General features: G+C 52.7%; 1 protein-coding gene across 1 annotated transcript in view; it reads right to left on the bottom strand.

The window, feature by feature from the left end:
• The window catches only part of LOC142296262 (dihydroxyacetone phosphate acyltransferase-like), a 119,446-nt gene that overhangs the window by 75,768 nt on the left and 17,224 nt on the right, over positions 1–26,454 (bottom strand). Inside the window, exons 7-8 of the mRNA XM_075339632.1 lie at positions 9,600–9,751; positions 9,384–9,514 (exon numbers count right to left, since the gene is read on the bottom strand). Of these exons, the coding sequence (XP_075195747.1) occupies positions 9,384–9,514; positions 9,600–9,751 (283 nt within the window). The remainder of the gene's footprint in view (positions 1–9,383; positions 9,515–9,599; positions 9,752–26,454) is intronic.

The raw sequence follows: 26,454 nt of genomic DNA, 5'->3' as shown, positions 1-26,454 counted from the left end.
TTAAGGACGCTACTTGCGGAACAGATGTACGTGTGACAGTGTCAATCTGCGCCAGACCAGCTGAAATAGCTTGGAGTGCCCATACAGCTGCGAATGCTGGAGCAAACGACGCGCCGATAGCTTCATAGATGGATTTCAACCAGAGCTCCATCTGTCTGTCAGTGGCATCTTTAAGTGAAGCCCCATCTTCCACTGCAACTATGGATCTAGCCGCAAGCCTGGAGATTGGGGGATCCACCTTTGGACACTGGGTCCAGCTCTTGACCACGTCCGGGGGAAAGGGATAACGTGTATCCTTAAGACGTTTGGAGAAACGCTTATCTGGATAAGCGTGGTGTTTCTGGACTGCCTCTCTAAAGTCAGAGTGGTCCAGAAAAGTACTCAATTTACGCTTGGGATACCTGAAATGGAATTTCTCCTGCTGTGAAGCTGACTCCTCCACTGGAGGAGCTGGGGGAGAAATATCCAACATTTTATTGATGGACGCTATGAGATCATTCACTATTGCGTCCCCATCAGGTGTATCCAGATTGAGAGCGGTCTCAGGATCAGAATCCTGATCAGCTACCTCTGCCTCATCATACAGAGAGTCCTCCTGCTGGGACCCTGACCAGTGTGATGAAGTCGAGGGTCGCTCCCAGCGAGCTCGCTTAGGCTGTCTGGGACTGTCGTCCGTGTCAGAGCCATCACCCCGGGATGCATGGGACCCCCCCGGAGCACGGATTTGTTCCAAATGAGGGGGGCCAGGGAGCATTGAATCAACAGTGCCCATGGTCTGAGTTACCGGTCTGGACTGCAAAGTCTCAAGGATTTTAGTCATAGTCACCGACAATCTATCAGCAAAAACTGCAAACTCCGTCCCTGTCACCTGGACAGTGTTCACAGGTGGTTCTCCTTGGGCCACCTCTAGCAGAGACCCCGGCTGAGCAAGTGCTACAGGGGCCGAACATTGCACACAATGGGGGTCAGTGGCACCTGCCGGTAGAACAGCCTCACATGCGGTACAAGTAGCATAGAAAGCCTGTGCCTTGGCCCCCTTGCTTTTTGCGGACGACATGCTGTTGTCTAGCAATCTAGGAAGGTATATAGCCAAGAATAGCGACCGTACAGTGCAATGTATAGCATACAAGCATAAAGTACAAATGAACACTTCGGCACTAGTGGGGTCAGCACCTCAGGTGCTGCTTACCGCCCGCTCAAAAACGGGTGTGTGGTCGCCAGAATCCCGTGTCTGGGTCTCCCAGAGCTCGTGTCCCTTCTCCACTCAGACTGCAAACAGGAATGGCTGCCGGCGTCCTGTGAAGAGGGGCGGGCCGTGGGCGTGCCCCAGACAAAGTGCGGGAAACTGGCGTCCCACTGTGCCCAGTGAGGGGGGTTGGAGTATGCTAAGCAGACTCCAGCCCTCGGCGCTGACGTTCTGAACAGCGTCCCGCCCTTCCCCTGACTGGCAGGCCTGGGGGCGGGAACGAAACGGAACTAGGCCGCAAAAGCCGGGGACTCGATTTATAAGCGCGGCCGTCGTATAAGCACGGCCAGCGCGGAAGTCCCCGGCGCACCACAAGTCCCAGCCGCGCCGCAGTGTAAAAACCGCCAGCAGCGGCCGGCGCGGCAGTTCCTAATACATAAACTCACTCAGCAAAGCTGCAGTGAGTAATAGCACAAGCGCGCCGCGCTGCTGTCCCCGGCGCACTAACACACCCAGCAATGCTGGTGTGTGTGTGCGCGATTTGTACGGGGACACAGAGTACCTTAATGTAGCAGGGCCCTGTCCCTGACGATACTCAGCTCCATGTCCAGCAGATTCCCAGGGGCTGTGGACGGAGCACGGTCTCCTGTGCCTGGAGACCGATAGGATCCCACTTCACCCAGAGCCCTAAGGGGATGGGGAAGGAAAGCAGCATGTGGGCTCCAGCCTCCGTACCCGCAATGGGTACCTCAACCTTAACAAACACCGCCAACAAAAGTGGGGTGAGAAGGGAGCATGCTGGGGGCCCTAGTATGGGCCCTCTTTTCTTCCATCCGACAAAGTCAGCAGCTGCTGCTGACTAAACAGTGGAGCTATGCGTGGATGTCAGCCTCCTTCGCACAAAGCATGAAAACTGAGGAGCCCGTGATCCCACGGGGGGTGTATAGGCAGAAGGGGAGGGGCCTTACACTTTTAAGTGTAATACTTTGTGTGGCCTCCGGAGGCAGTAGCTATACACCCAATTGTCAATTGTCAATTGTCTGGGTCTCCCAATAGAGCGACAAAGAAATTACAGTTACTTTTATTAGGACATACACAACACAGGACTAATAAAATATGGTGGTACACTACCATATGAGGAAGGGACAAGATGCCAAAGTATGAATATGGTCAAGTAAGAACAGCCAAAAGGTGTATTAATCATAAAATAAATGTTTATAGGGGATAAAGCTGTTCACCAAATAGACTTAGAACAAGGCAAAAAGTAGGAAATGTATAGAGCAAGGACAGCGTAAAGGGGTTGCAGCATTAGATTCCACCATGGGATCCCCACTGATAGGGGGAAACCATGGTGGGAGTATAGCCAATACTACCACCTAAGTATATAGGTCAATGCATAAAGATAATACATGGACCAAGGGCTGTAGGGGCACAGAAGGACTTTGTAAACAATTTCTTACCTAAAGTGCAAGTGCAAAAAAGTTTTCCAAGAGATGTGCTCCAAATCCAGCAGGCCAGAACGCTGTCCAGGAAGCTCAATGATGTCCCTAAAAAGCGCCCAGGATCTCCATCCGACGCGCGTTTCGCGAGGTCAAGCTTTCTCAAGGTGGGGAGCCAGAGTGATGATCATCACTCTGGCTCCCCACCTTGAGAAAGCTTGACCTCGCGAAACGCGCGTCGGATGGAGATCCTGGGCGCTTTTTAGGGACATCATTGAGCTTCCTGGACAGCGTTCTGGCCTGCTGGATTTGGAGCACATCTCTTGGAAAACTTTTTTGCACTTGCACTTTAGGTAAGAAATTGTTTACAAAGTCCTTCTGTGCCCCTACAGCCCTTGGTCCATGTATTATCTTTATGCATTGACCTATATACTTAGGTGGTAGTATTGGCTATACTCCCACCATGGTTTCCCCCTATCAGTGGGGATCCCATGGTGGAATCTAATGCTGCAACCCCTTTACGCTGTCCTTGCTCTATACATTTCCTACTTTTTGCCTTGTTCTAAGTCTATTTGGTGAACAGCTTTATCCCCTATAAACATTTATTTTATGATTAATACACCTTTTGGCTGTTCTTACTTGACCATATTCATACTTTGGCATCTTGTCCCTTCCTCATATGGTAGTGTACCACCATATTTTATTAGTCCTGTGTTGTGTATGTCCTAATAAAAGTAACTGTAATTTTTGCACTTTACTCTTGTCCTCATGTGTATTAGTGTTACTACGAGTAGTGCTGGCAACCGTTTCGCCCTAATTTGGCCGACCTGGTGCTTATAATAAGGGCTTCTATTATGAGAATTGTATTGTTAATACATTTTACATAAGGTTTATATGGCATCTTACGGACTATGCATAAACAGTCATATAAAAAAGAGAATTTTGTTTACTTACCGTAAATTCTTTTTCTTATAGTTCCGACATGGGAGACCCAGACCATGGGTGTATAGCTTCTGCCTCCGGAGGACACACAAAGTACTACACTAAAAAGTGTAGCTCCTCCCTCCGAGCATATACACCCCCTGGATAACCAAATCTAGCCAGTTTAGTGCAAACGCTGAAGGAGGACATCCACCCACAAGTAGAGACAGAGCAAAACCCGGAACAACCGGAACCTCTGTCTACAACAACAGCCGGTGAAAGCACACGGAACAAGAAAACTGCCAACAGGCAACAGGGAGGGTGCTGGGTCTCCCATGTCGGAACTATAAGAAAAAGAATTTACGGTAAGTAAACAAAATTCTCTTTTTCTTCATCGTTCCTTATGGGAGACCCAGACCATGGGACGTCTCAAAGCAGTCCATGGGTGGGAAATAAACAGAAAACTGAGAAGTATGCAAAACCTAACTTCACAAATGGGCGACAGCCGCCTGAAGGATGCGTCTGCCCAAGCTCGCATCTGCCGAAGCATGAGCATGCACTTGGAAGTGCTTCGAAAAGGTGTGCAGACTAGACCAAGTGGCAGCCTGACAGACCTGCTGAGCCGTAGCCTGGTGCCTGAAAGCCCAAGAGGCACCGACAGCTCTGGTCGAATGCGCCTTGATCCCCGGCGGGGGAGGCACCTGAGTACACTGGTAGGCATCGGATATGGCCGACCTAATCCAACGAGCTAGGGTCGGTTTAGAAGCCGAGAGACCCTTTGCGCTGACCTATGGTCAGCACAAAAAGAGAGGTGCACCGCCTAAGAACAGCGGTGTGTGACACATAGATCCGGAGCGCCCGCACCAGATCTAAAGTATGCAACGCTTTCTCAAAGCGATGCACAGGAGCCGGACAAAAGGAAGGCAATGAAATATCCTGGTTAAGGTGGAAAGGAGACACCACCTTAGGGAGAAAGTCCGGAGTCGGACGGAGAACCACCTTGTCTTGGTGAAAAACCAAAAAAGGTGACTCCGAAGAGAGCGCAGCCAAATCAGAGACTCTCCTGAGAGAAGTTATGGCCACCAGAAAAACGACCTCCTGTGAAAGTCGAAACAAAGAAACCTCCCTAAGAGGCTCAAAGGGGGGTTTCTGTAAGGCCGTGAGGACCAGATTAAGGTCCCAGGGATCCAAAGGCCGCCGGTAAGGTGGAATGATGTGAGATGCGCCCTGCATGAAGGTGCGCACCTGGGCCAGTCGGGCGATACGCCGCTGGAACAACACTGACAGAGCCAAGACCTGTCCCTTAAGGGAATTGAGGGATAGTCCTAGCTGCAGACCGGACTGTAGAAAGGACAGGATGGTCGGTAAGGAAAAAGGCCAAGGGGCATGCCCGGAAGAACGACACCAGGACAGGAAAATTCTCCAAGTCCTGTGATAAATCTTGGCCGAGGAAGACTTCCGAGCCTGAGTCATAGTGGAGATGACTTCGGGAGGAATGCCGGAAGCAGTCAGGATCCAGGACTCAAGAGCCACGCCATCAATCTGAGAGCCGCAGAATTCTGGCGGGAAAACGGACCTTGTGAGAGAAGGTCTGGGCGGTCCGGGAGATGCCACGGCACCTCTACGGACAGACGGAGCAGGTCTGGGTACCAAGCTCGCCTGGGCCAGTCTGGAGCAATGAGTATGACCCGACGGTCCTCCATTCTGATCTTGCGCAGGACTCTGGGCAAGAGAGCTAGAGGGGGAAACACGTAAGACAGACGGAACTGGGACCAATCCTGAACCAGCGCGTCCGCTGCAAAGGCCTGAGGATCGTGGGAGCGGGCCACGTAAACCGGGACCTTGTTGTTGTGCCGGGATGCCATTAGATCCACTTCCGGAGTGCCCCACTTGCGGCAGATCGACCGGAACACTGCCGGATGCAGAGCCCACTCGCCGCTGTCCACTGTTTGACGGCTGAGATAATCTGCCTCCCAGTTTTCTACGCCTGGGATGTGGACTGCGGATACGGTGGACTTGGAGTCCTCCATCCACTGAAGGATGCGTTGAACCTCCAACATTGCCAGGCGGCTGCGAGTCCCGCCCTGGTGATTGATGTAGGCAACTGCTGTCGCGTTGTCTGACTGGACTCGAATGTGCTTGCCCGCCAACAGGTGGTGAAAGGCTACGAGAGCTAGAAGCACAGCTCTGATCTCCAGCACATTGATCGAGAGGGCTGATTCGGACGGAGTCCAAGTGCCCTGTGCTCGGTGGTGGAGAAATACTGCTCCCCAGCCGGATAGACTGGCATCCGTGGTGAGAATCACCCAGGACGGGATCAGGAAGGAGCGTCCCTGAGACAGAGAGAGGGGCCGAAGCCACCACTGAAGAGAGCTCTTGGTCTGTGGCGACAGAGCCACCAACTTGTGCAAGGAAGAAGTCCGCTTGTCCCAACAGCGGAGAATGTCCAGCTGCAGAGGGCGCAGATGGAACTGGGCAAAGGGAACCGCTTCCATTGACGCCACCATCTGACCCAGCACCTGCATGAGGTGCCTGATGGAATGACGGCGGGGCCTCAACAGAGAGCGCACCGCCAGCTGGAGGGACTGCTGTTTGACTAAGGGCAGCTTCACAAGTGCCGGCAGAGTCTCGAATTGCATCCCTAGGTACGTAAGTTTTTGGGTCGGGGTCAGAGTGGACTTGGGCAGATTGACAAGCCACCCGAATTGAACAAGAGTGGCGAGAGTGAGCAAGACACTCCGCTGACAGTCTGCACTGGATGAAGCCTTGACAAGAAGGTCGTCCAGGTAAGGAATCACTGCCAACCCCTGGAGGTGCAGAACCGCAACCACTGCTGCCATGACCTTGGTAAATACTCGAGGGGCCGTGGCTAACCCGAAGGGAAGAGCCACGAATTGGAAATGTTCCTCTCAGATTGCAAAACGTAGCCAACGCTGGTGTGAAACTGCAATTGGCACATGCAGATAGGCATCTCTGATGTCGATGGATGCCAGGAAATCTCCTTGGGTCATTGAGGCAATGACCGATCGCAGAGACTCCATGCGAAAATGCCGCACCTGAATATGCTTGTTGAGAAGCTTGAGATCCAGGATGGGCCGGAAGGAAGCGTCCTTTTTGGGGACTAGGAAGAGATTTGAGTAAAAACCTCTGAACCGTTCCCTGGCAGGAACCGGTACAATTACTCCGTTGGCCTGTAAGGATGCCACGGCCTGAGAGAAGGCGGCGGCCTTGGAGCAGGGGGGAGTTGACAGAAAAAATCTGTTTGGCGGGCTGGAAGAGAACTCTATCCTGTAGCCGTGGGAGATGATATCCCGCACCCACTGATCGGAGACGTGTTGAAACCAAGCGTCGCCAAAGTGGGAGCGCCAGCTGGGCTTCTGGTCCTTGGCTGAGTTAGTGAACGAGGCCGAGGGCTTAGAGGCCGCCCAGTTAGAGGAACGAAAGGAACGAAACCTCGACTGGTTCCTGCCCTGGACAGGTTTCCTGGGTTTAGTCTGTGGCAAGGAAGTACTCTTCCCGCCAGTAGCCTCCTTAATAATTTCATCCAGTTGTTCACCGAACAGCCTGGACCCGGCAAATGGGAGCCCAGCAAGGTACTTCTTTGAAGAAGCATCTGCCTTCCACTCTCGCAGCCACAAAATCCTGCGGATAGCGAGGGAATTAGCGGAGGCCACCGCAGTGCGGTGAGAAGCCTCCAGCATGGCAGACATGGCGTAGGCTGAAAAGGTTGAAGCCTGGGAAGTTAGGGCAACCAATTCAGGCATAGAGTCCCTAGTGAGGGAATGCATCTCCTCTAGGGAAGCAGAGATGGCTTTGAGAGCCCACACTGCTGCAAAGGATGGGGAGAACGAGGCCCCTGCCGCCTCATAGACAGACTTGGCCAGAAGGTCAACCTGGCGGTCAGTGGGATCCTTAAGGGAGGTGCCATCAGCTACAGATACAACTGTCCGGGCTGAGAGTCTAGACACCGGAGGGTCTACTTTTGGTGAGAGAGCCCACTCCTTGACCACCTCTGGTGGAAAAGGAAAACGGTCATCAGAACCACGCTTTGGGAAGCGTTTGTCAGGACAGGCTCTGGGCTTGGACACCGTGGATTGAAAACTGGAGTGGTTAAAGAACACACTCCTTGTTCTCTTAGGCAAGGTAAACTGGTGCTTTTCTGCCAGAGAGGGTTGCTCCTCTGATACTGGCGGATTGAGGTCCAGTACAGAATTAATGGACGCAATCAAATCACTAACATCCGCATCACCCTCGGTCAGATCAATGGGGCACATGGAGGTAGCGTCCGAGCCCCCAGTAAAGACATCCTCCTCGTCCTGCGAGTCGGCTCGTGAATCGGAGCCGCGGGACGAGGAAGGAGAGGGGACCCTGCGTCTCCTTTTAGGAGGACGGGGTCTGGGAGCAGATGAAGAATCCTCTGTGAGCTCTGCAGAGCGAGCCGAAGCAGCAGAGGCGCCCTGAGAAGGGGGCTGATGCATGCTCAGCAGAGTCCGGGACAGCTGTCCCATGGAGTCGGCAAAGGACTGGGAGATAGCCTTAGAAAACGATTCTACCCAAGCCGGGGGTTCAGCCACCGGGGCCGGAGCAGCCGGAGGGACCACTGGGGAGACTCCAGGCTGAGGCACCACCATGTTAGAGCAGGCATCACAATGTGGATATGTGCTCGGTTCAGGCAGTACGAGCTTACATGCAGTGCATATTGAGTACAGCCTTGCTCCTAGTGTGAGACATGCTGCTGAGGTGGAGGCTCTGCAGTAAAGAACACACTCCTTCAGAATGACCCCCAGAGAGTGTATAAGAAAGTCCACAACCAGAGGTTGTGGCTTACCAGACCGTTTTGTGTGCCCTCCGGATTCCACAGCTCGGACCCCCAGACAGGTTGCAGAGATGCAGCAGCCAGCGCCGATCAGTGTGAGAACGCTGATAAAATGGCGCCGGAGGGAGGAGGGGGGGCGGGGCCTAGTCCAAGAGCGGGAACCGGAGGGCCAAGGAGATATCCAGGGGAGGGAAACATCTCCTCAGAGAGGAGTGTCCTTCCCTGAGCTGAGCGGCCGGTGGGCGGCGCCGCACTGTCCCTCTGCATGACTGACATGCAGGGGCAGTGAAAACGAAAGTAGGCCGCAGCCGAAGCCGGGGCCTAAATTTTACCATGCGGCCGACGAGCAGGCACCCTCGGCGCGGTTCTCAGGTGAAAACCAGAGAACCGGCCAGAAATCACAGCAAAGTTAAATAACACACTCTCCCCACAATAAATGTACAAGGGACCCCTCAATAACGTCTCAATACTTAGCTTATGAGACGCAGGGCCAGGTCCCTGAGGGATGAGTGCTCCGTCCGGTAGGGTCCTGAAAGGGCTGCGGATGGAGACCGGTCTCCTGCAAAGCAGTGAGAACCGTGCTGGCTCCCACTTCAAGCCAGAGCCCGAGGGATGGTGAAAGAGCGCGGCATGAAAGGCTCCAGCCTTGAAATCAACCTTAACAACACCGCCAACACAGTGGGGTGAGAAGGGACATGCCGGGAGTCCAGCTTGGACCCGCTTTTCTTCCAACTCTTTAAAATCAAAAATCATATGAGAATGCATGTGTGGATGTGTGCCTCCTGAACACAAAGCATTGAACTGGCTAGATTTGGTTATCCAGGGGGTGTATATGCTCAGAGGGAGGAGCTACACTTTTTAGTGTAGTACTTTGTGTGTCCTCCGGAGGCAGAAGCTATACACCCATGGTCTGGGTCTCCCATAAGGAACGATGAAGAAATTAGATACACTGAAGCATATTGATAACATATTAAAACAAGTGAATCAGAATTATTATTTTCTTTAAAGGAAGTCACAATACCTGGGAAAAAGGTTATATTGAGAGCGATTTAGCCTTCCAGATGTCAATGATCGCAATGACAAGGGCTTCCCGAAAAATACATGAATACTTCCAAAGTCATCGCTAAGTATTTTCCTAGCTTTGATTAATCCCTGTAAGAAGACACGGAAGGTAATCATAAGCATTGTCAGTTTTTACGTAATAACAGTGCACTTGTAACACTGAAGTAAACCTTACCGATGTGGATTCCTTTGGTTTTGGCACTCCAAGAAGCTCATATGCATAGAGTGTCTCCTCCAGTATTCTCTCATAGCTGATACTGACTGGGACCAGGTAAGTGTCAAACACTTCTCCTTTGAAAAATGGCTCCATGACTACACTCAGGAGCCCTGCAAAACAGAAGATGTGTATGTATATGTATGTGTTAATATGCTTAATAAAGCTCACATATGCTAAAGAAATATTCCAGGTGACCTCAGACCACCAACCCGTGAAGCAGGGGCATACATAGAAATCATGGGGCCCCATAGCAAAAGTCTGAATGCCCCCCCCACGCCCCCGATAAAATAAAGAAAAATTACAATAAAATATTAAACAATCATACATGTTACTGGGGGCCGGCTTATAGTCAGAAATAGCACATACTACTATATAGTGTTATTGAACAAGACCCACCATATCAAGGCCAATAATGCATTGCAAAGTATGTCACCACTCCATGACCAAACATCACCACATAGTCTGAATATAAGCACAGTTCTCTTACTGAGCAAAGTCCATTGCACCAAGACCCGTGGATTCACACTGCAAATCCCCCAAAAATCTGTAATATGTGAACTTCGCCTAAAGTAGCAATGTCCTCCTTCGTGCCAGTTACCACACACAATATAAATTTTCACATCTGTCTCCCATATATAATGGTAACGATTATGACGCCATTATAGCAATAGGATCTTTAGTAAAACTCTGCAAAGTACAGGGATAATACACACACAGAAATGGCACAGCAGAGGGGCAACACACACAGTGATGGCACAGCACAGGTACAACACACACAGTGATGGCACAGGCGCAACACACACACAGTGATGGCACAGGCGCAACACACACACACAGTGATGGCACAGCACAAGGGCAAAACAGTCATGGCACAGCACAGGGGCAACACACACACACACACAGTGATGGCACAGCACAGGGCTAACACACACCCAAACAGTGATGGCACAGCACAGGCGCAACACACACAGTGATGTCACAGCACAGGGCAGTTTCTTTCTGTAGTGTTACAGACAGACATTTGTACATTATGATAATCACCTGCTCCTGTGATGTGAGAGATCATTACTGGCTCTGGCCTCTCTGCTGCACTTCCTGTCAGTCCTCCTGTCCTCTGCTTTTTCTTTCTATTCCTTCTGTTCTCCGCTGCTCACTGTTTTTTCTGCTCTCTATTCGCTATTCTCTCTTTTCTGTGCTCTCTACTCCTACTCCACTCAATTACTGCTTTCCTTTTCATCATTTCATTCTCCCTTGGCTGTACTGAACAAGCTCCGCCCCCTCTACTGATTGGCTGTTCTCCTCCTGGCATCTCTCACTGCTCTCTGACTGGAAGAAGCTGCTGCCTGGCCACTCCCTCCTCTTCAGCACAGGCCCCATACTGCGTGCAGTGTGGGCAAGCCTGCATCTCTGGGTTGGCCAGCCTGCAGCTATACAAGAAGTGTCGGCACTCCAGCGGCCTTAATCAGCTGCTTGGTGACGACCCCGGGGCATGATGCATGAAAGTGAAAAATGCACACACCGCGGGCAGCCGCCAAGGGCCCCTCCAGCTTATGAGCCCCGTAGCAGTGGAGTAGTCTGCCTCTATTGACGGTACACCACTGCCGTGAAAGTATACTTAGCATGCTGACAATTAGGCTGGACTCACACGAGCGTATGAAAAAACGGTCCCATTCTCGTTTGCGAGAGTAGGACGATTTTTGTCTCACTTTTCATCAGTGTGCTATCAGTGTGCAATCCGTTTTTTTCCTCAGCAGCTGTTATTGATTTACAGTCCTGTAAAGGAGCATTTACAGTGTTCTGTGTTACATGATAGGATTGTATTTAGAAAACCGGATGTCACTAGGATGGTCCGTGTGACGTCGTTTTTTCCCTCACACCCATTGACTTGCGTTGGCGATTCTCGGCCATTTTACGGATGAAAACACAGCCTGCTGCTACTTTTCTCACATCCAGAATCTGGATGCGAGAAAACCTGACCAACTGCTCTCCCTCATTGACCAACATTTGTCAGAGTGCAATGCGAGATTTTCTCGCATTGTACTTGTCCGATTTTCACGCTCATGTGAGCGCACCCTTAGGCTCATTCACACATCAGTAATTTTTATTGTACGAGAAAAAACGGACCGACTTTTTTGGGATCAGAGATTGATCACTGAGGTCCGAGTTTCATCAGTTTTTCTCATATGTAGAAATAATAATAAAAAGGTTTCTCAACCTTCTGCTTTCTGACAGTCCTTGAACGTTGAACCGCACTTTGTTGTCATCCGAGTGGTATCAGATTTTTTTCACGGACCCATTGCCAATTTTTAGCCGACATTTGGTCTGAGAAAAATCACAAACATGTGAGCTGCCCCATAGACTATAACATGTACGGGTTCTGTACGTGACAATCACAGATAGTGCACGTATGAGCCCTTACAACACTTTACAACAGACTTAAAAGTCTTAAGATTGGATACTCTTTCTGGTTGTCACTTTGACATAGGATACAACTTGCTTTCAGTGTCTAGAGCAGGGGTCTCAAACACGCGGCCCGCGGGCCGCATGCGGCCCTTCAGGTGGCTTCTTGCGGCCCGCAGGCCCGTGGACCTGGTAAAGATGGCGACCGGTGCAGGGGCCGCAGCTGCCAGTTACTTATTTCAGCCTACAGTTTTGTCTTTGCCGCGCACAGTGAAGTTCTCACTGCAGAACGCAATAACAGCCGCCTGCCAATCAGAGGCAAGCACCTGCTGCATATGACCTCAGATGATTGCCTGTGATTGGCAAGTGGCTGTTGTGCAGTGAGAACTGCTTTGCACGCGCCGGCCGAAAGTTCAGCGATGACAGCAGCTGTGATCATTACCGGGTCCACATGCCTGTGTGCTGCTGACAGCAGGTGAGAAGAATGTTTTTGTGTGTGTGGGGTTCTGTGTTGCTGGCTGAGGCTGCAGTGTGTGTGTGGCATGCCGTGTGTGTGTGGTTCTGTTGCTGGCTGAGGCTGCACTGTGTGTGTGTGTGTGTGTGTGTGTGTGTGTGTGTGTGTGTGTGTGTGTGGGTGTGTGTGTGTGTGGGTGGGTGTGTGTGGGTGTGTGTGGGTGTGTGGGTGTGTGTGGGTGTGTGTGGGTGTGTGTGGGTGTGTGGGTGTGTGTGGGTGTGTGTGGGTGTGTGTGGGTGTGGTAGCTGAGGCTTCACCGAGTCCACGTGCCTGCATGCCGCTGACAGCAGGTGAGAAGAATGTTTTCGCGTGTGTGTGTGGTGAGTGTGTTTCTGTTGCTGGCTGAGGCTGCACAGGGTGTGTGTGTGTGTGTGTGTGTGTGTGTGTGTGTTAGCTGAGGCTGCACAGGGTGGGGGTGGTGGTGTTAGCTGAGGCTGCACAGGGTGGGGGGGTGGTGGTGTTAGCTGAGGCTGCACAGGGTGGGGGGGTGGTGGTGTTAGCTGAGGCTGCACAGGGTGGGGGGGAGGTGGTGTTAGCTGAGGCTGCACAGGGTGGGGGGGGAGGTGGTGTTAGCTGAGGCTGCACAGGGTGGGGGGGTGGTGTTAGCTGAGGCTGCACAGGGTGGGGGGGTGGTGGTGTTAGCTGAGGCTGCACAGGGTGGGGGGGGTGGTGGTGTTAGCTGAGGCTGCACAGGGTGGGGGGGTGGTGGTGTTAGCTGAGGCTGCACAGGGTGGGGGGGTGGTGGTGTTAGCTGAGGCTGCACAGGGTGGGGGGGTGGTGGTGTTAGCTGAGGCTGCACAGGGTGGGGGGGTGGTGGTGTTAGCTGAGGCTGCACAGGGTGGGGGGGTGGTGGTGTTAGCTGAGGCTGCACAGGGTGGGGGGGTGGTGGTGTTAGCTGAGGCTGCACAGGGTGGGGGGGTGGTGGTGTTAACTGAGGCTGCACAGGGTGGGGGGGTGGTGGTGTTAACTGAGGCTGCACAGGGTGGGGGGGTGGTGGTGTTAGCTGAGGCTGCACAGGGTGGGGGGGTGGTGGTGTTAGCTGAGGCTGCACAGGGTGGGGGGGTGGTGGTGTTAGCTGAGGCTGCACAGGGTGGGGGGGGTGGTGGTGTTAGCTGAGGCTGCACAGGGTGGGGGGGTGGTGGTGTTAGCTGAGGCTGCACAGGGTGGGGGGGTGGTGGTGTTAGCTGAGGCTGCACAGGGTGGGGGGGGGGGGTGTGTGAGCTGAGGCTGCACAGGGTGGGGGGGTGTGTGTGTGTGAGCTGAGGCTGCACAGGGTGGGGTGTGTGTGTGTGTGTGTGAGCTGAGGCTGCACAGGGTGGGGGGGGGTGTGTGTGTGAGCTGAGGTTGCACAGGGTGGGAGGGGGTGTGTGTGTGAGCTGAGGCTGCACAGGGTGGGGGGGAGGGGTGTGAGCTGAGGCTGCACAGGGTGGGGGGGATGTGTGTGTGTGTGAGCTGAGGCTGCACAGGGTGGGGGGGGGGGTGTGTGTGAGCTGAGGCTGCACAGGGTGGGGGGGAGTGTGTGTGTGTGAGCTGAGGCTGCAAAGGGTGGGGTGCGTGCGTGCGTGCGTGCGTGCGTGCGTGCGTGCGTGCGTGTGTGTGTTAGCTGAGGCTGGGGCACATTGCTACAAGGGGACAAGGATGCGCACATTTTTACAGAATGGGAAACAAGATGGGGCACATTACTACAAGATGTTGGCCAAAATTACTATGCGGTGGTTATTGTAAAACTGTATTACTTACAAAAAGGGGAAAAAATGTAAAAAAAAAAGTGTGTATGTATGTAGATAGAGATTATATATATATATATATATATATATATTATATATATATATATATATATATTATATATATATATATATATATATTATATATATATATATATATTATATATATATATATATATTATATATATATTATATATATACACACACACACACACACTTGTTATAATGGACAAATGAAAAATGTTCAAAAACAGTGATTCAAGGGTGTATAGAAAGAAAAAATGGTACCACTACCAATGTCACTTTGTCCTGAAAGGAATGCGGCCCCTCAAATTATTTTTTTCCTGTGTGCGGCCCATACACCCAACCGAGTTTGAGACCCCTGGTCTAGAGCATGGCTACCGTTATGGATGGGTTTTATTTATTTTCACTTATTATGCTTTTTTCTCTTAACAGAAAACAGAGCTGGTTTAACTCCTTCCCACCATGGCCAGTTTTTGTTTTTTGCATTTTTGTTTTTCCTCCCCTTCTTCAAGGGCCAGAACTAATATATTTTTCCATCCACAAACTTACAGGGTGAGTAAGGCTGCTTTCACACTACGTTTTTTTTTACTGCGGCACAAATGGATTTTTTGCCGCAAAGCCGGATCCATTACAAATGCATTGTCATTTCAATGCATTTGCAATGGAATCATGGCAACATGCGGTCACATGCGGTTGCGTGTGGCACACACTGGATCCGTTGCTTTGCGGTATTTTACCTTTTATCAAAAACGCTTCTTGCAACATTTTTGTCCTTCGGCAAAATACTGCATGTCAATGGATCCATTAGATTGCTGCACTAACTGCAATGTCTTTTAATGGGCGCCGGATCCTTCTGCAGTCTGCACCGGAAGTCGCTGTATCCTGATAGACACAGGATCCTGTTGTCTGTACTGAGCATGCCCAGAAAGCAGCCTGGCATGGTCAGTACAGAAATCTCTCTCTCTCGCTCTCAGACAGAAGACAGAATACCAGGATAATGCAGGGGTGAGAGAAAGTAATAAAGACGGATTCCAATCCCCAGCCGCCTAGTTGTATCTGGCTGGACACAAAAATTGGGCGAAGCCCACGTCGTTTTGTTTTGTCGTTTCAATTCATTCATGAAATGATTAAAAAAAAAAAAAAAAGGGCCTCCCTATATTTTTGCATCCAAGCCGAGTACAAATAGGCAGCTGGAGGTTGGAGGCAGCCTGTAGCTGCCTCCTGTACCTGGCTACCATTCAAAAATATCCCACGTACATTTTTTTTTTTTTTTTAGTTTTAGTTTTTGGCCAAAAAAAGTAAGGGGAAAAAAAAGTAGGATTTTTGTGTACTCACCGTAAAATCTCTTTCTCTGAGTCTTCATTGGGGGACACAGGACCATGGGTTATGCTGCTGTCACTAGGAGGCTGACACTAAGTAAACATAAAAAAGTTAGCTCCTCCCTAGCAGTATACACCCCGAGCCGGAGGCGGGCTCAGATCAGTTGGTGCACAAGCAGTAGGAGGAGTACCAGAATCACCATACATAAAAACAAGTTGTAACTAAAACAATGCAGCCGTGCAAACAAGAGGTCTATGAACATAAGACCGCTGAAAAATAGCAGGCAAATGCAATTGAACAACCAAAAAACCAAGCAGGGTGGGTGCTGTGTCCCCCAATGAAGACTCAGAGAAAGAGATTTTAAGGTGAGTACACAAAAGAAGGGAATTTTGTTTACTTACCGTAAATTCCTTTTCTTCTAGCTCCAATTGGGAGACCCAGACAATTGGGTGTATAGCTATTGCCTCTGGAGGCCACACAAAGTATTACACTTAAAAGTGTAAGGCCCCTCCCCTTCTGGCTATACACCCCCAGTGGGATCACTGGCTCACCAGTTTTAGTGCCAAAGCAAGAAGGAGGAAAGCCAATAACTGGTTTAAAGACCAATTCAATCCGAGGAAACATCGGAGAACTGAACCATACCACATGAACAACATGTGTACCCGAAAAAACAGAAAAACCCCGAGAAAACAGGGCGGGTGCTGGGTCTCCCAATTGGAGCTAGAAGAAAAGGAATTTACGGTAAGTAAACAAAATTCCCTTCTTCTTTGTCGCTCCATTGGGAGACCCAGACAATTGGGATGTCCAAAAGCAATCCCTGGGTGGGTAAAAGAATACCTCATGATAGGGCCGTCAAACGGCCCTCTCCTACAGGTGGCCAACCGCCGCCTGAATGACTTATCTACCTAGGCTGGCGTCTGCCGAAGCGTAGGTATGCATCTGATAATGCTTGGTAAAAGTAAGTAGACTCGACCAGGTGGGTGCCTGACACACCTGCTGAGCCGTAGCCTGGTGCCGTAATGCCCAGGATGCACCCACGGCTCTGGTAGAATGGGCCTTCGGCCTTGAGAGAACCAGAAGCCCAGTAGAACTGTAGGTTTCAAGAATTGGTTCCTCGAGCCCCCGAGCAAGGGTGGATCTGGAAGCTTGCGACTGTTTACGCCGACCAGCGACAAGGACAAAGAGTGCATCCGGGTGGCGCAGGAGCGCCATGCGGGAAGTAGAACCTGAGTGCTCTCACCAGAACCAACAGATGCAAATCTTTCTGAAATTGATGGACTGGACGAGGACACAAAGAAGGTGAGGTGATATCCTGATTGATATGAAAATGGGATACCACCTTAGGGAGAAATTCCGGAACCGGACGCAGAACTACCCTGTCCTGGTGAAGGACCAGGAAGGGAGTTTGTATGAGAGCGTTGCTAGCTCGGAAACTCTCCTAAGAGACGAGACCGTTACTAGAAGGCCACTTCCCGTGAAAAACGGGAAGGGAGACATCCTTCAAAGGCTCGAAAGGCGGCATCTGGAGAGCAATTAGAACCTTGTTCAGATCTCAGGGCTCTAACGGCCGCTTGTACGGAGTGCTGAGAAGACAAACTCCCCGTAGGAACGTGCGTACCTGAGGAAGTCGTCGTTTCTGAAAAAATACAGATAGCGCTGAGACTTGTCCCTAAAGGGAACTGAGCGACAACCCATTTTCCTACCTAGATTGCAGGAAGGAAGGAAACATAGACGATGCAACCGGCCAGGGAGAAACACCCTGCGCCGAGCACCGAGATAAGAACATCTTCCACGTCCTGTGGTCAATCTTGGCGGACGTTGGTATGCTAGCCTGTCTCATGGTGGCAACCACGTCCTGAGGTAATCCTGACGACACTAGGTTCCAGGACTCAATGCCACACCATCCGGTTGAGGGCCGTAGAATTCAAATGGAAGAATGGCCCTTGAGACAGCCAGTCTGATTGGTCTGGTAGTGCCCCCGGTTAGCCTACCGTGAGGCACCACAGAACCGAGTACCACAACATCCTCGGCCAATTTGTAGCGACGAGGATGGCGCGGCCGCAGTCGGTCTTGATCTAGCGCAGTACTCTGGGCAACAATGCCAGAGGTGGCACCTAAGGTAGCTGGAACTGCGACCAATGCTGAACTAAGGCGTTTGCCGCCAGAGCTCGATGATTGTGAAACCGTGCCATGAAGCTGGCACATTGTTGTTGTGCCGTGACGCCATTAGATCGACGTCCGGCCTCTGTCAGCGGCGCCAGATCTCCTGAAACCCGTCCGGGTGAGGAGACCATACTCTTTCGGCCACACCTCAGCGACTTAGGAAGTCAGCTTCCTAGTTTCCACACTTGGGATGTGAATTGTGGATATGGTGGATGCCGTGTCTTCCACCCACATCAGAACCTGCCGGACTTCCTGGAAGGCTTGCCGGTTGCGCGTTCTTCCTTGGTGGTTGATGTATGCCACCGCTGTGGAGCTGTCCGACTGAAGTCGGATATGCTTGCTTTCCAGCCGCTGTTGGAAGGATTGTAGGGCAAGATACACTGCTCTGTGTTCAAGAACATTGATCTGAAGAGTGGACTCTTGCTGAGTCCACGTACCCTGAGCGCTGTAGTGGAGAAAAACTGCTCCCCACCCTGATAGACTCGCGTCTGTCGTAACTATCGCCCAGGACGGGGATAGGAAGGACCTTCTTTTTGACCAAGAGGTGAGAAGAAGCCACCACCGTAGAGATTCCTTGGCCGCCTGAGAAAGAACGACGACTCTGTTGAGGGACGTCGACTCCTCGTCCCATTGGCGGAGAATGTCCCATTGTAGTGGACGCAGTAAAACTGCGCGAAAGGAACTGCCTCCATTGCTACCATCTTACGTAGGAAGTGCATGAGGCGTCTCAATGTGTGCGACTGGTTCTTAAAGAAGAGCTTGCAGCCCGTAGTGAATGCTGTTTGTCTAGCGGCAGCTTCACTATCGCTGAGAGAGTAAGAAACTCTATGCCTAGATATGTTATCGATAGGGTCGGGGTCGGATCTGACTTTAAAAAGTTGATGATCCACCCAAAACTCTAGAGAGTCTCCAGCGCAACGTTCGGGCAGCGTTGGCATGTTTCCTAAGAGAGTGCCTTGACAAGTAGATCGTCTAAATACGGGACCACAGAGTGACCCTGAGAGTGCAGGACTGTGACTACTGCTGCCCTGACCTTGGCGAAGACCAGTTGGACTGTCGCTAGCCGGAAGGTAGAGCTACGAACAGAGGGTGTTCGTCTCCTATAACGAAGCGTAGAAACGCTAGTGCTCTGGATCAATCGGCACGTGTGGATAAGCATCCTTGATGCCTAATGATGCTAGGAAATATCCTTGGGACCTTGAGGCGATGACATGGCGGAGGGATTCCATCCGGAACCGCCTGGTGTCCACGAGCTTGCTGAGCATTTTTAGATCCAGAACGGGACGGAACGGCCCGTTGTTATAGGTACCGCAAAGAATTTGGGGTAAAAACCGTGACCTTGTTCCTGAAGAGGAACGGGGGTCATCACTCTTTCTGCCTATAGAGTGCACCCTGTTTGCAGAAGAGCAGCGGCCCGGCCGGGAGGTGGAGAAATTCTGAAGAATCGAGTTGGAGGACGAGAAGTGAGCTCTATCCTGTACCCGTGAGACAGAATGTCTCACACTCAATGGTCATTGACCTATGGCAGCTAAATATCGCCAAGGCGGGAGAGCCTGCTACCGACCGAGGCCGCAAGTCATGAGGAAGCCGCCTTGGAAGCGGGTTTTCAGACTGTCGCTTTTTTGGGCGAGACTGAGCCCGCTAAGAATCTTAGCTCCTCTGATCCTTTTGAGTCCACATTGGACGAGGAAAAATGGGACCTGCCCGAGCCTCGAAAAGGCCGAAAACCCCGACTGCCTCTTGCTCTGTTGGGGTTTGTTGTGTCCGGGCTGAGGAAAGGATGAATCCTTACCCCTGGACTGTTTGATGGTTACATCCAACGCTCACCAAACAGTCGGTCAGCAGAAAAAGGCAACTGGTTAGGCAACCTTTTTTGGAAGCAGAATCTGCCTTCCATTCACTTAACGAGCAGACCAGGCTCTGCTTAAAAACACGGAGTAGCGGAGGCTACCGCCGCACGGTTCGCAGAGTCCAGGACAACCTGAATCGCGTAAGAAACAAATGCAGACATTTGAGAGGTTAAGGATGCCACCTGCGGCACAGATGTACGTGTAACCGTGTCAATCTGTGTAAGACAAGCTGAAATAGCTTGGAGTGCCCCAAGGGAGAGAATGCCGGAGCCAACGGTGCGCCGACAGCCTCATAGATGGCTTTCGACCAGAGATCCATCTGTCTGTCAGTGGCATCTTTGAGTTTGCAGTTCCATCTCCCACTGCAACTATGGATCTAGCTACAAGCCTGGAGATTGGAGGATGCCGCTCGGGACATTGGGTCCAGTCCTTGACCAAGTCAGGGGACAGGGATAACGTGTATCCTAAGCCGTTTGGAGAAGCGCATATCTGGATAAGCGTGGTGTTCCTGGACTGCCTCTCTGAAGGCAGAGTGGTCCAGAAAAATACGTGAAGCTGACTCCTCCACTGGAGGAGCTGTGAGAAATAACCCACATTCTATAGATGGACGCTATAAGATTATTTACTATGGCGTCACAATCAGGTGTATCCAGATTGAGAGCGGTCTCAGGATCAGAATCCTGAGCCGCTACTTCCGCCTCATTACACAGCGAGTCCTTCTGTTAGGACCCTGATGAAACCGAGGCCGCTCATAGCGAGCCCACTTAGGCTGTCTGGGACTGACGTCCGTGCAGAGCCGGACTCTGGGATGCGTGTGACATTCCCGGAGCTGTTAGTTATTCACACTGAGGGGGGCCATGGATCAATGATTCAACAGTGCCCATATTGTGAGAGACATGTCCGGACTGCTAGGCTTCTAGTATCATAGCCATAGTCTCAGAAAAACTGTCAGTAAATACTGCAGACACCGTCCTCATCCCCTGGCCATTAGTGCATACAATGGGAGTCTATGTACCTGCCGGCCGTATAGCCGCACATGCTGTACCAGCTGTATAGAAAAACATGTGGTTCTGCACCTTTGTTTTACACAGAGAATATGCTGATAACTCCTCCGCATAATCCAGGAGGGTATATACAACGTGCGACCAAACAGTGCAATGTATATAGTACAAGCATATCTATAAGTGCACTTCTGCACTAGTGGGGTTAGCACCACAGGTGCTGCTTAACGCCTGTTACAGCGATTGTGTGACTATCAGAATGCCAGGGTCTTCCACACTTGTCTCTGTATCGTACAGAAACTGACACTAATGGCTGCCGGTGTCCTTGTAGAGAAGGAAGCCGTGGGCGTGCCTGAGAAAGTGCGGGAATCCGGATTCACAGTGCACACAGTGAGAGGGGTGGAGTATGCAAAACATACTCCAGCTCTCAGCTCTGCTCTATGCAGCGTCACGCCCCTACCCTGACTGTCAGGGCTGTGGGCGGTAACGAAGGGAGACTAGGCCCAGAAGCCGGGGACTCGAGTTAACAGCGCGGCCGCCGTAAAAGCGCGGGCCGCGCTGAAGTCCCCGGCGCACCACAAGTGCCAGCCGCGCCGCAGTTCCAGCGGCCGGCGCGACCGATTCATAGAAGTGGCCAGCGTCCCGCCCCTCTCCTGACTGGCAGGTCTGGGGGCGGGAACGAACGGAAGCAGGCCGCAAAAGCCGGGGACTCTAGTTATCAGCGCGGCCGCCGTAAAAGCGCGGGCCGCACTGAAGTCCCCGGCGCACCACAAGTGCCAGCCGCGCCGCTGCCAGCGGCCGGCGCGACCGATTCCTGGAAGTGGCCAGCGTCCCGCCCCTCTCCTGACTGGCAGGTCTGGGGGCGGGAACGAACGGAAGCAGGCCGCAAAAGCCGGGGACTCTAGTTATCAGCGCGGCCGCCGTAAAAGCGCAGGCCGCGCTGAAGTCCCCGGCGCACTACAAGTGCCAGCCGCGCCGCAGTCCCAGCGGCCGGCGCGACCAATTCCCATAAGTGAGCCTGCTTCAGCAAAGCTGAATGAGGCCATGGCACAGGCGCCGCAGCGCTGATGTCCCCCGGCGCACTACAACACCCAGCATGCTGCGGTGTGAGCGCCAAATGCACGGGGACACAGAGTACCTTGAGGAAGCAGGGCCATGTCCCTGATGTACTCCGCTCCATCCAGCATCTTCTCCAGGGGCTGTAGATGGAGCACGGTCTCAGTGCCTGGAGACCGGTAAATCCCACTTCACCCAGAGCCCTGTAAAAAGGGATGGGGAAGGAATCAGCATGTGGGCTCCTGCCGCCGTACCCGCAATGGGTACCTCAACCTTACAAACACCTCCGACATACAGTGGGGTGAGAAGGGAGCATGCTGGGGACACTATATGTGTCCTCTTTTCTTCCATCCGACATAGTCAGCAGCTGCTGCTGACTAAAAAGTGGAGCTATGCGTGGATGTGTTGCCTCCTTCGCACAAAGCACAAAACTGGTGAGCCAGTGATCCCACTGGGGGTGTATAGCCAGAAGGGGAGGGGCCTTACACTTTTAAGTGTAATACTTTGTGTGGCCTCCAGAGGCAATAGCTATACACCCAATTGTCTGGGTCTCCCAATGGAGCGACAAAGAAATCCTACTTTCTCTATCGTTTCATTGGGGGACACAGGACCATGGGACGTCCAAAAGCAGTCCCTGTGTGGGAATACCGAAAACCCGCAGATAGGAAGAAAACAACAACCTCCCTCGGCGGGCTTGCACTATAATTGAATGCTGCCACCCTATTACAGGTGTGCAACTGCTGCCTGCAAGACCTTTCTCCCAAAACTAGCATCTGCCGATGCTTGGGTGTGAACCTGGTAGAACCTAGTAAAGGTGTGCAGGCTAGACCAGGTGGCGGCCTTGCAGACCTGGTCGGCCGACGCCTGATGCCTAATCGCCCAAGAGGCTCCCACTGCACGGGTAGAGTGCGCCCTTACCCCCCGCGGCGGAGACTTGTCCCGAATCCGATAGGCCTCTGATATGGCGGAACGGATCCATCTGGCAATTGTGGCCCTGGATGCCGATTCACCCCTCTTGGGACCAGAAGGGAGGACAAACAGACCATCTGACTTACGGAACGGCGCGGTTCTGGAGACATAAATTCTAAGTGCACGCACTAGGTCCAGGGTGTGCAAGGACCTCTCCAAGCTGTGAGAGGGGCCAGGACAGAAGGACGGAAGAACGATTTCTTCGTTAAGATGGAACGGGGAGACCACCTTTGGGAGAAAAACGGGATCTGGCCGGAGAACCGCTTTGTCCTGGTGAAAAATCAAAAAGGGGGAACGACAAGAGAGAGCTGCCAGCTCTGAAGTCCTGCGAATAGAAGTGATGGCAACGAGAAACACCACCTTCCAAGACAGGTGAGAAAGGGAAGATTCTCGCAAGGGCTCGAATGGGGGGCCCTGAAGTGACCCTAGGACTAGATTAAGGTCCCACGGCTCTAGAGGCCGACGGTACGGCGGTGCCAGGTGAGCCACTCCCTGGATGAAGGTCTTAACCTGTGAACGAGCGGCCAGTGGCTTCTGAAACAGGATTGATAACGCCGATATCTGGCCCTTTAGTGTTGCGAGCGAGAGACCCGCATCTAGGCCTGACTGCAAGAATGCCAATAGGGAAGGAAGGGAGAAGGCGAGAGGAGAAGAAATATTATGCTCTTCACATCACCTGAAGAAAACTTTCCACGTGCGGTAGTAAATTTTTGATGAAGATGGCTTCCTGGCCCTAATCATTGTCTGAATCACTCTTGAGGAAAAACCAGCCTTAGCTAGAACCCAGAATTCAATGGCCAGGCCGTCAAATTTAGGACCTGTGAGTTCTGATGGAAAAGAGGTCCCTGCTGCAGGAGATCTGGACGGTCTGGAAGGCGCCACGGAGCGTCTGCGAGGAGCTGAGTTAGTTCCGCGAACCATGCTCGCCTGGGCCAGTCCGGAGCCACTAGGATGACCGGTATTCCTTCCGCCTTGATCTTCTTGAGGACCCTCGGAATTAGAGGGAGCGGAGGGAAGATGTACGGGAGACTGAACTGGCTCCATGACAGGGTGAGGGCGTCGACTCCTAAAGCCAAGCGGTCGCGGCACCGCGCTACAAATTGCGGAACCTGACGGTTGAACCGGGAGGCCATTAGGTCCACGTCCGGAACTCCCCATCTGTCGCAGATCTGGTTGAAGACTTCCCGGTTGAGGGACCATTCTCCGGAGGCGAGGCCTTCCCTGCTGAGGAAGTCCGCCGCCCAATTGTCCACGCCTGGGATGTGTACCGCTGAGATCAGGGAGTGATGACACTCAGCCCAGTGCAAAATCTTCTTGACTTCTCGCATCGCCCCGACACTTCTTGTGCCGCCTTGGTGGTTGATCTACGCCACCGCCGTCGCATTGTCCGACTGGATCCTGACCGGGCAACCCTGTACTAGGTGCCGAAACTGTTGCAAGGCTAGCCGGATGGCTCTTATCTCCAAAATGTTGATCTGGAGACAACTCTCCCTCGGTGACCATCGGCCCTGCGCTGTGTGATGCCGAAACACTGCTCCCCAGCCCTGGAGACTGGCGTCGGTGGTCACTATCTTCCAGTGGAGCGCGAGGAAAGACCTGCCTGATGCGAGGTTGCGTTGATTGAGCCACCAACGGAGGGAGTGGCGGGTCTCCGGCGAAAGATGAAACCTGCGGTCCAGAGAAAAGGGAGATCTGTCCCACTTCTTCAGCAAGGCCAGCTGGAGGGGCCGGAGATGGAACTGTGCAAAGGGTACCGCTTCCATCGCCGCCACCATACGACCGAGGACTTGCATGCCGAACCTGATGGAAACTTGGCGCTGACGCCGGAGAGCGCGGAGGCCTCGTTGTAGGGAGGACATCTTTTCCTGTGTGAGGGAAAACTCGCCCTTGGATGGTATCGAATACCATGCCTAAAAAGGTGATCCGACAGGCCGGGGTCAGAGAGGACTTCTTCCGATTTATCAGCCACCCTAACCGTGAAAGGGTGTCGATCGTGACCTGAACCCCAAGACGACAGTCCTCGAAGGAAGAGCCCTTTATCAACATATCGTCCAAGTACGGGATGACCATGACACCCCTGGAATGCAGGACGGACATGGCAGCAGCCATGATCTTCGTAAAGACCCTGGGTGCGGATGCGAGGCCGAAGGGAAGAGCCGTGAACTGGAAGTGATCTTCCGCTATCGCAAAGCGGAGGAACTGTTGGTGAGAGGTGGCTATAGGGACGTGAAGATAGGCGTCTTGAATATCCAGCGATGCCAGGAATTCGCCTACCTCCATGGACGCGATGACGGACCGGAGTGACTCCATGCGAAACGGCCGAGGCCTCACCGACCTGTTTAGAAGCTTTAGGTCGAGGACGGGACGGACAGAGCCGTCCTTTTTGGGGACCACGAAAAGGTTGGAATAGAACCCCTTGAAACGCTCTGCGGGAGGGACTGGTACCACGACTCCGGCTCGGAGGAGGGAGTCTATGGAGTGAAAGAACGCGCAAGCCCGCGCGGGAGACTCGGGAGGGCGAGATAGGAAAAAACGTCTCGGTGGCTTTGCTTCGAATTTTATTTTGTAGCCTGATGGGATGATCTCTCTGACCCAGGCATCGGCGGTCAGGGGGATCCACACATGCTGAAAACGAGACAGACGCCCTCCCACAAGTCTGGCGCTGTTGCGCGCCGACCGCGAGTCACTTGGAGGAACGTCGGCGGTAACCAGAAGAGGATCTCGTGGATTGGCGGGGGCGTGAACGCCAGGCGGCATTGGTCTTGAATGACGGGGTCTTCCTGTCTCTCGGAGGAGAGCGGCTTTTCCGCGGCTGGGGATTGGAGTTGAAGCTGCGAAAGGGCCGGAAACGAGCGGTGGGGCGCCGATTCTGGAAGCGCTTGGGGCGCAATTGGGGGAGAGATGTACTCTTTCCTCCCGTTGCATCGGAGATCAACTGGTCCAGCCTATCTCCGAAGAGACGCTCCCCTAGGAAGGGCAGGGAAGTTAGTGACTTCTTAGAGGCCGCATCCGCGTTCCAGGACCGGAGCCAAAGGGCTCGACGGATGGCCACATTGTTGCTGGCGGCCTGGGTCGCGCAACTTGCAGACGCCAGGGCTGCATTGAGCAAGTACTCACCCGCGAGAGAAATCTGCGAGGCGATGGGAACCAGGTCCGGATTGGCAGGAATGGCGCGGAGACCGCAGCGTAGCGTGTCCGCCCAGGACATCAGGGCCTTCGCAACCCAAACCGAGGCAAAGGCCGGAGAGAGGGATGTGCCCGCTGCCTCGAAGGCGGAACGGGCCAACCTGTCAATAGTACGGTCCGTAGGGTCCTTGAGAGACGTACCGTTAGTGAGTGGAAGGACTGTGTGAGAAGACAGGCGGGAGATTGGGGGGTCGACCACAGGGGAGCCTGCCCAATCCTTTCGAAGACCCTCAGGAAAGGGATAATGCAAATCGATGGACTTACCGCTGGTAAATACCCCGTCCGGCTGTTGCCTGTGGCTGCGCAGTAACTCAGCGAATTCTGGATGTCCGCTGAATGTGTTCTGGGCCCGCTTCACCCGCTTAAACGAGACCTGGGTGCTCTGGGAGGAGACGGGGTCCACCTGTACCTTCAAGGTCTGGTTCACTGCTTCTATCAGGCTATTCACCATGCGCCGAATATCAGCCGCCTGCTCTGAGTCCTGCAGGGGTGCCGCATCGGAATCATCATCGGAGCAGTCAGAAGCCTCCCTGGAGGACTGACGGTCTGGACCTGGGGATGAAGGTGAAACCTGGGAAGAGTCTGAGGACGAGACCTGGCGGGTCC

Source organism: Anomaloglossus baeobatrachus, chromosome 3 (genome assembly GCF_048569485.1).
Source record: "Anomaloglossus baeobatrachus isolate aAnoBae1 chromosome 3, aAnoBae1.hap1, whole genome shotgun sequence".
NCBI classification, from domain to species: Eukaryota; Metazoa; Chordata; class Amphibia; order Anura; family Aromobatidae; genus Anomaloglossus; species Anomaloglossus baeobatrachus.
This window is presented reverse-complemented; position numbering and strand designations above follow the sequence as displayed.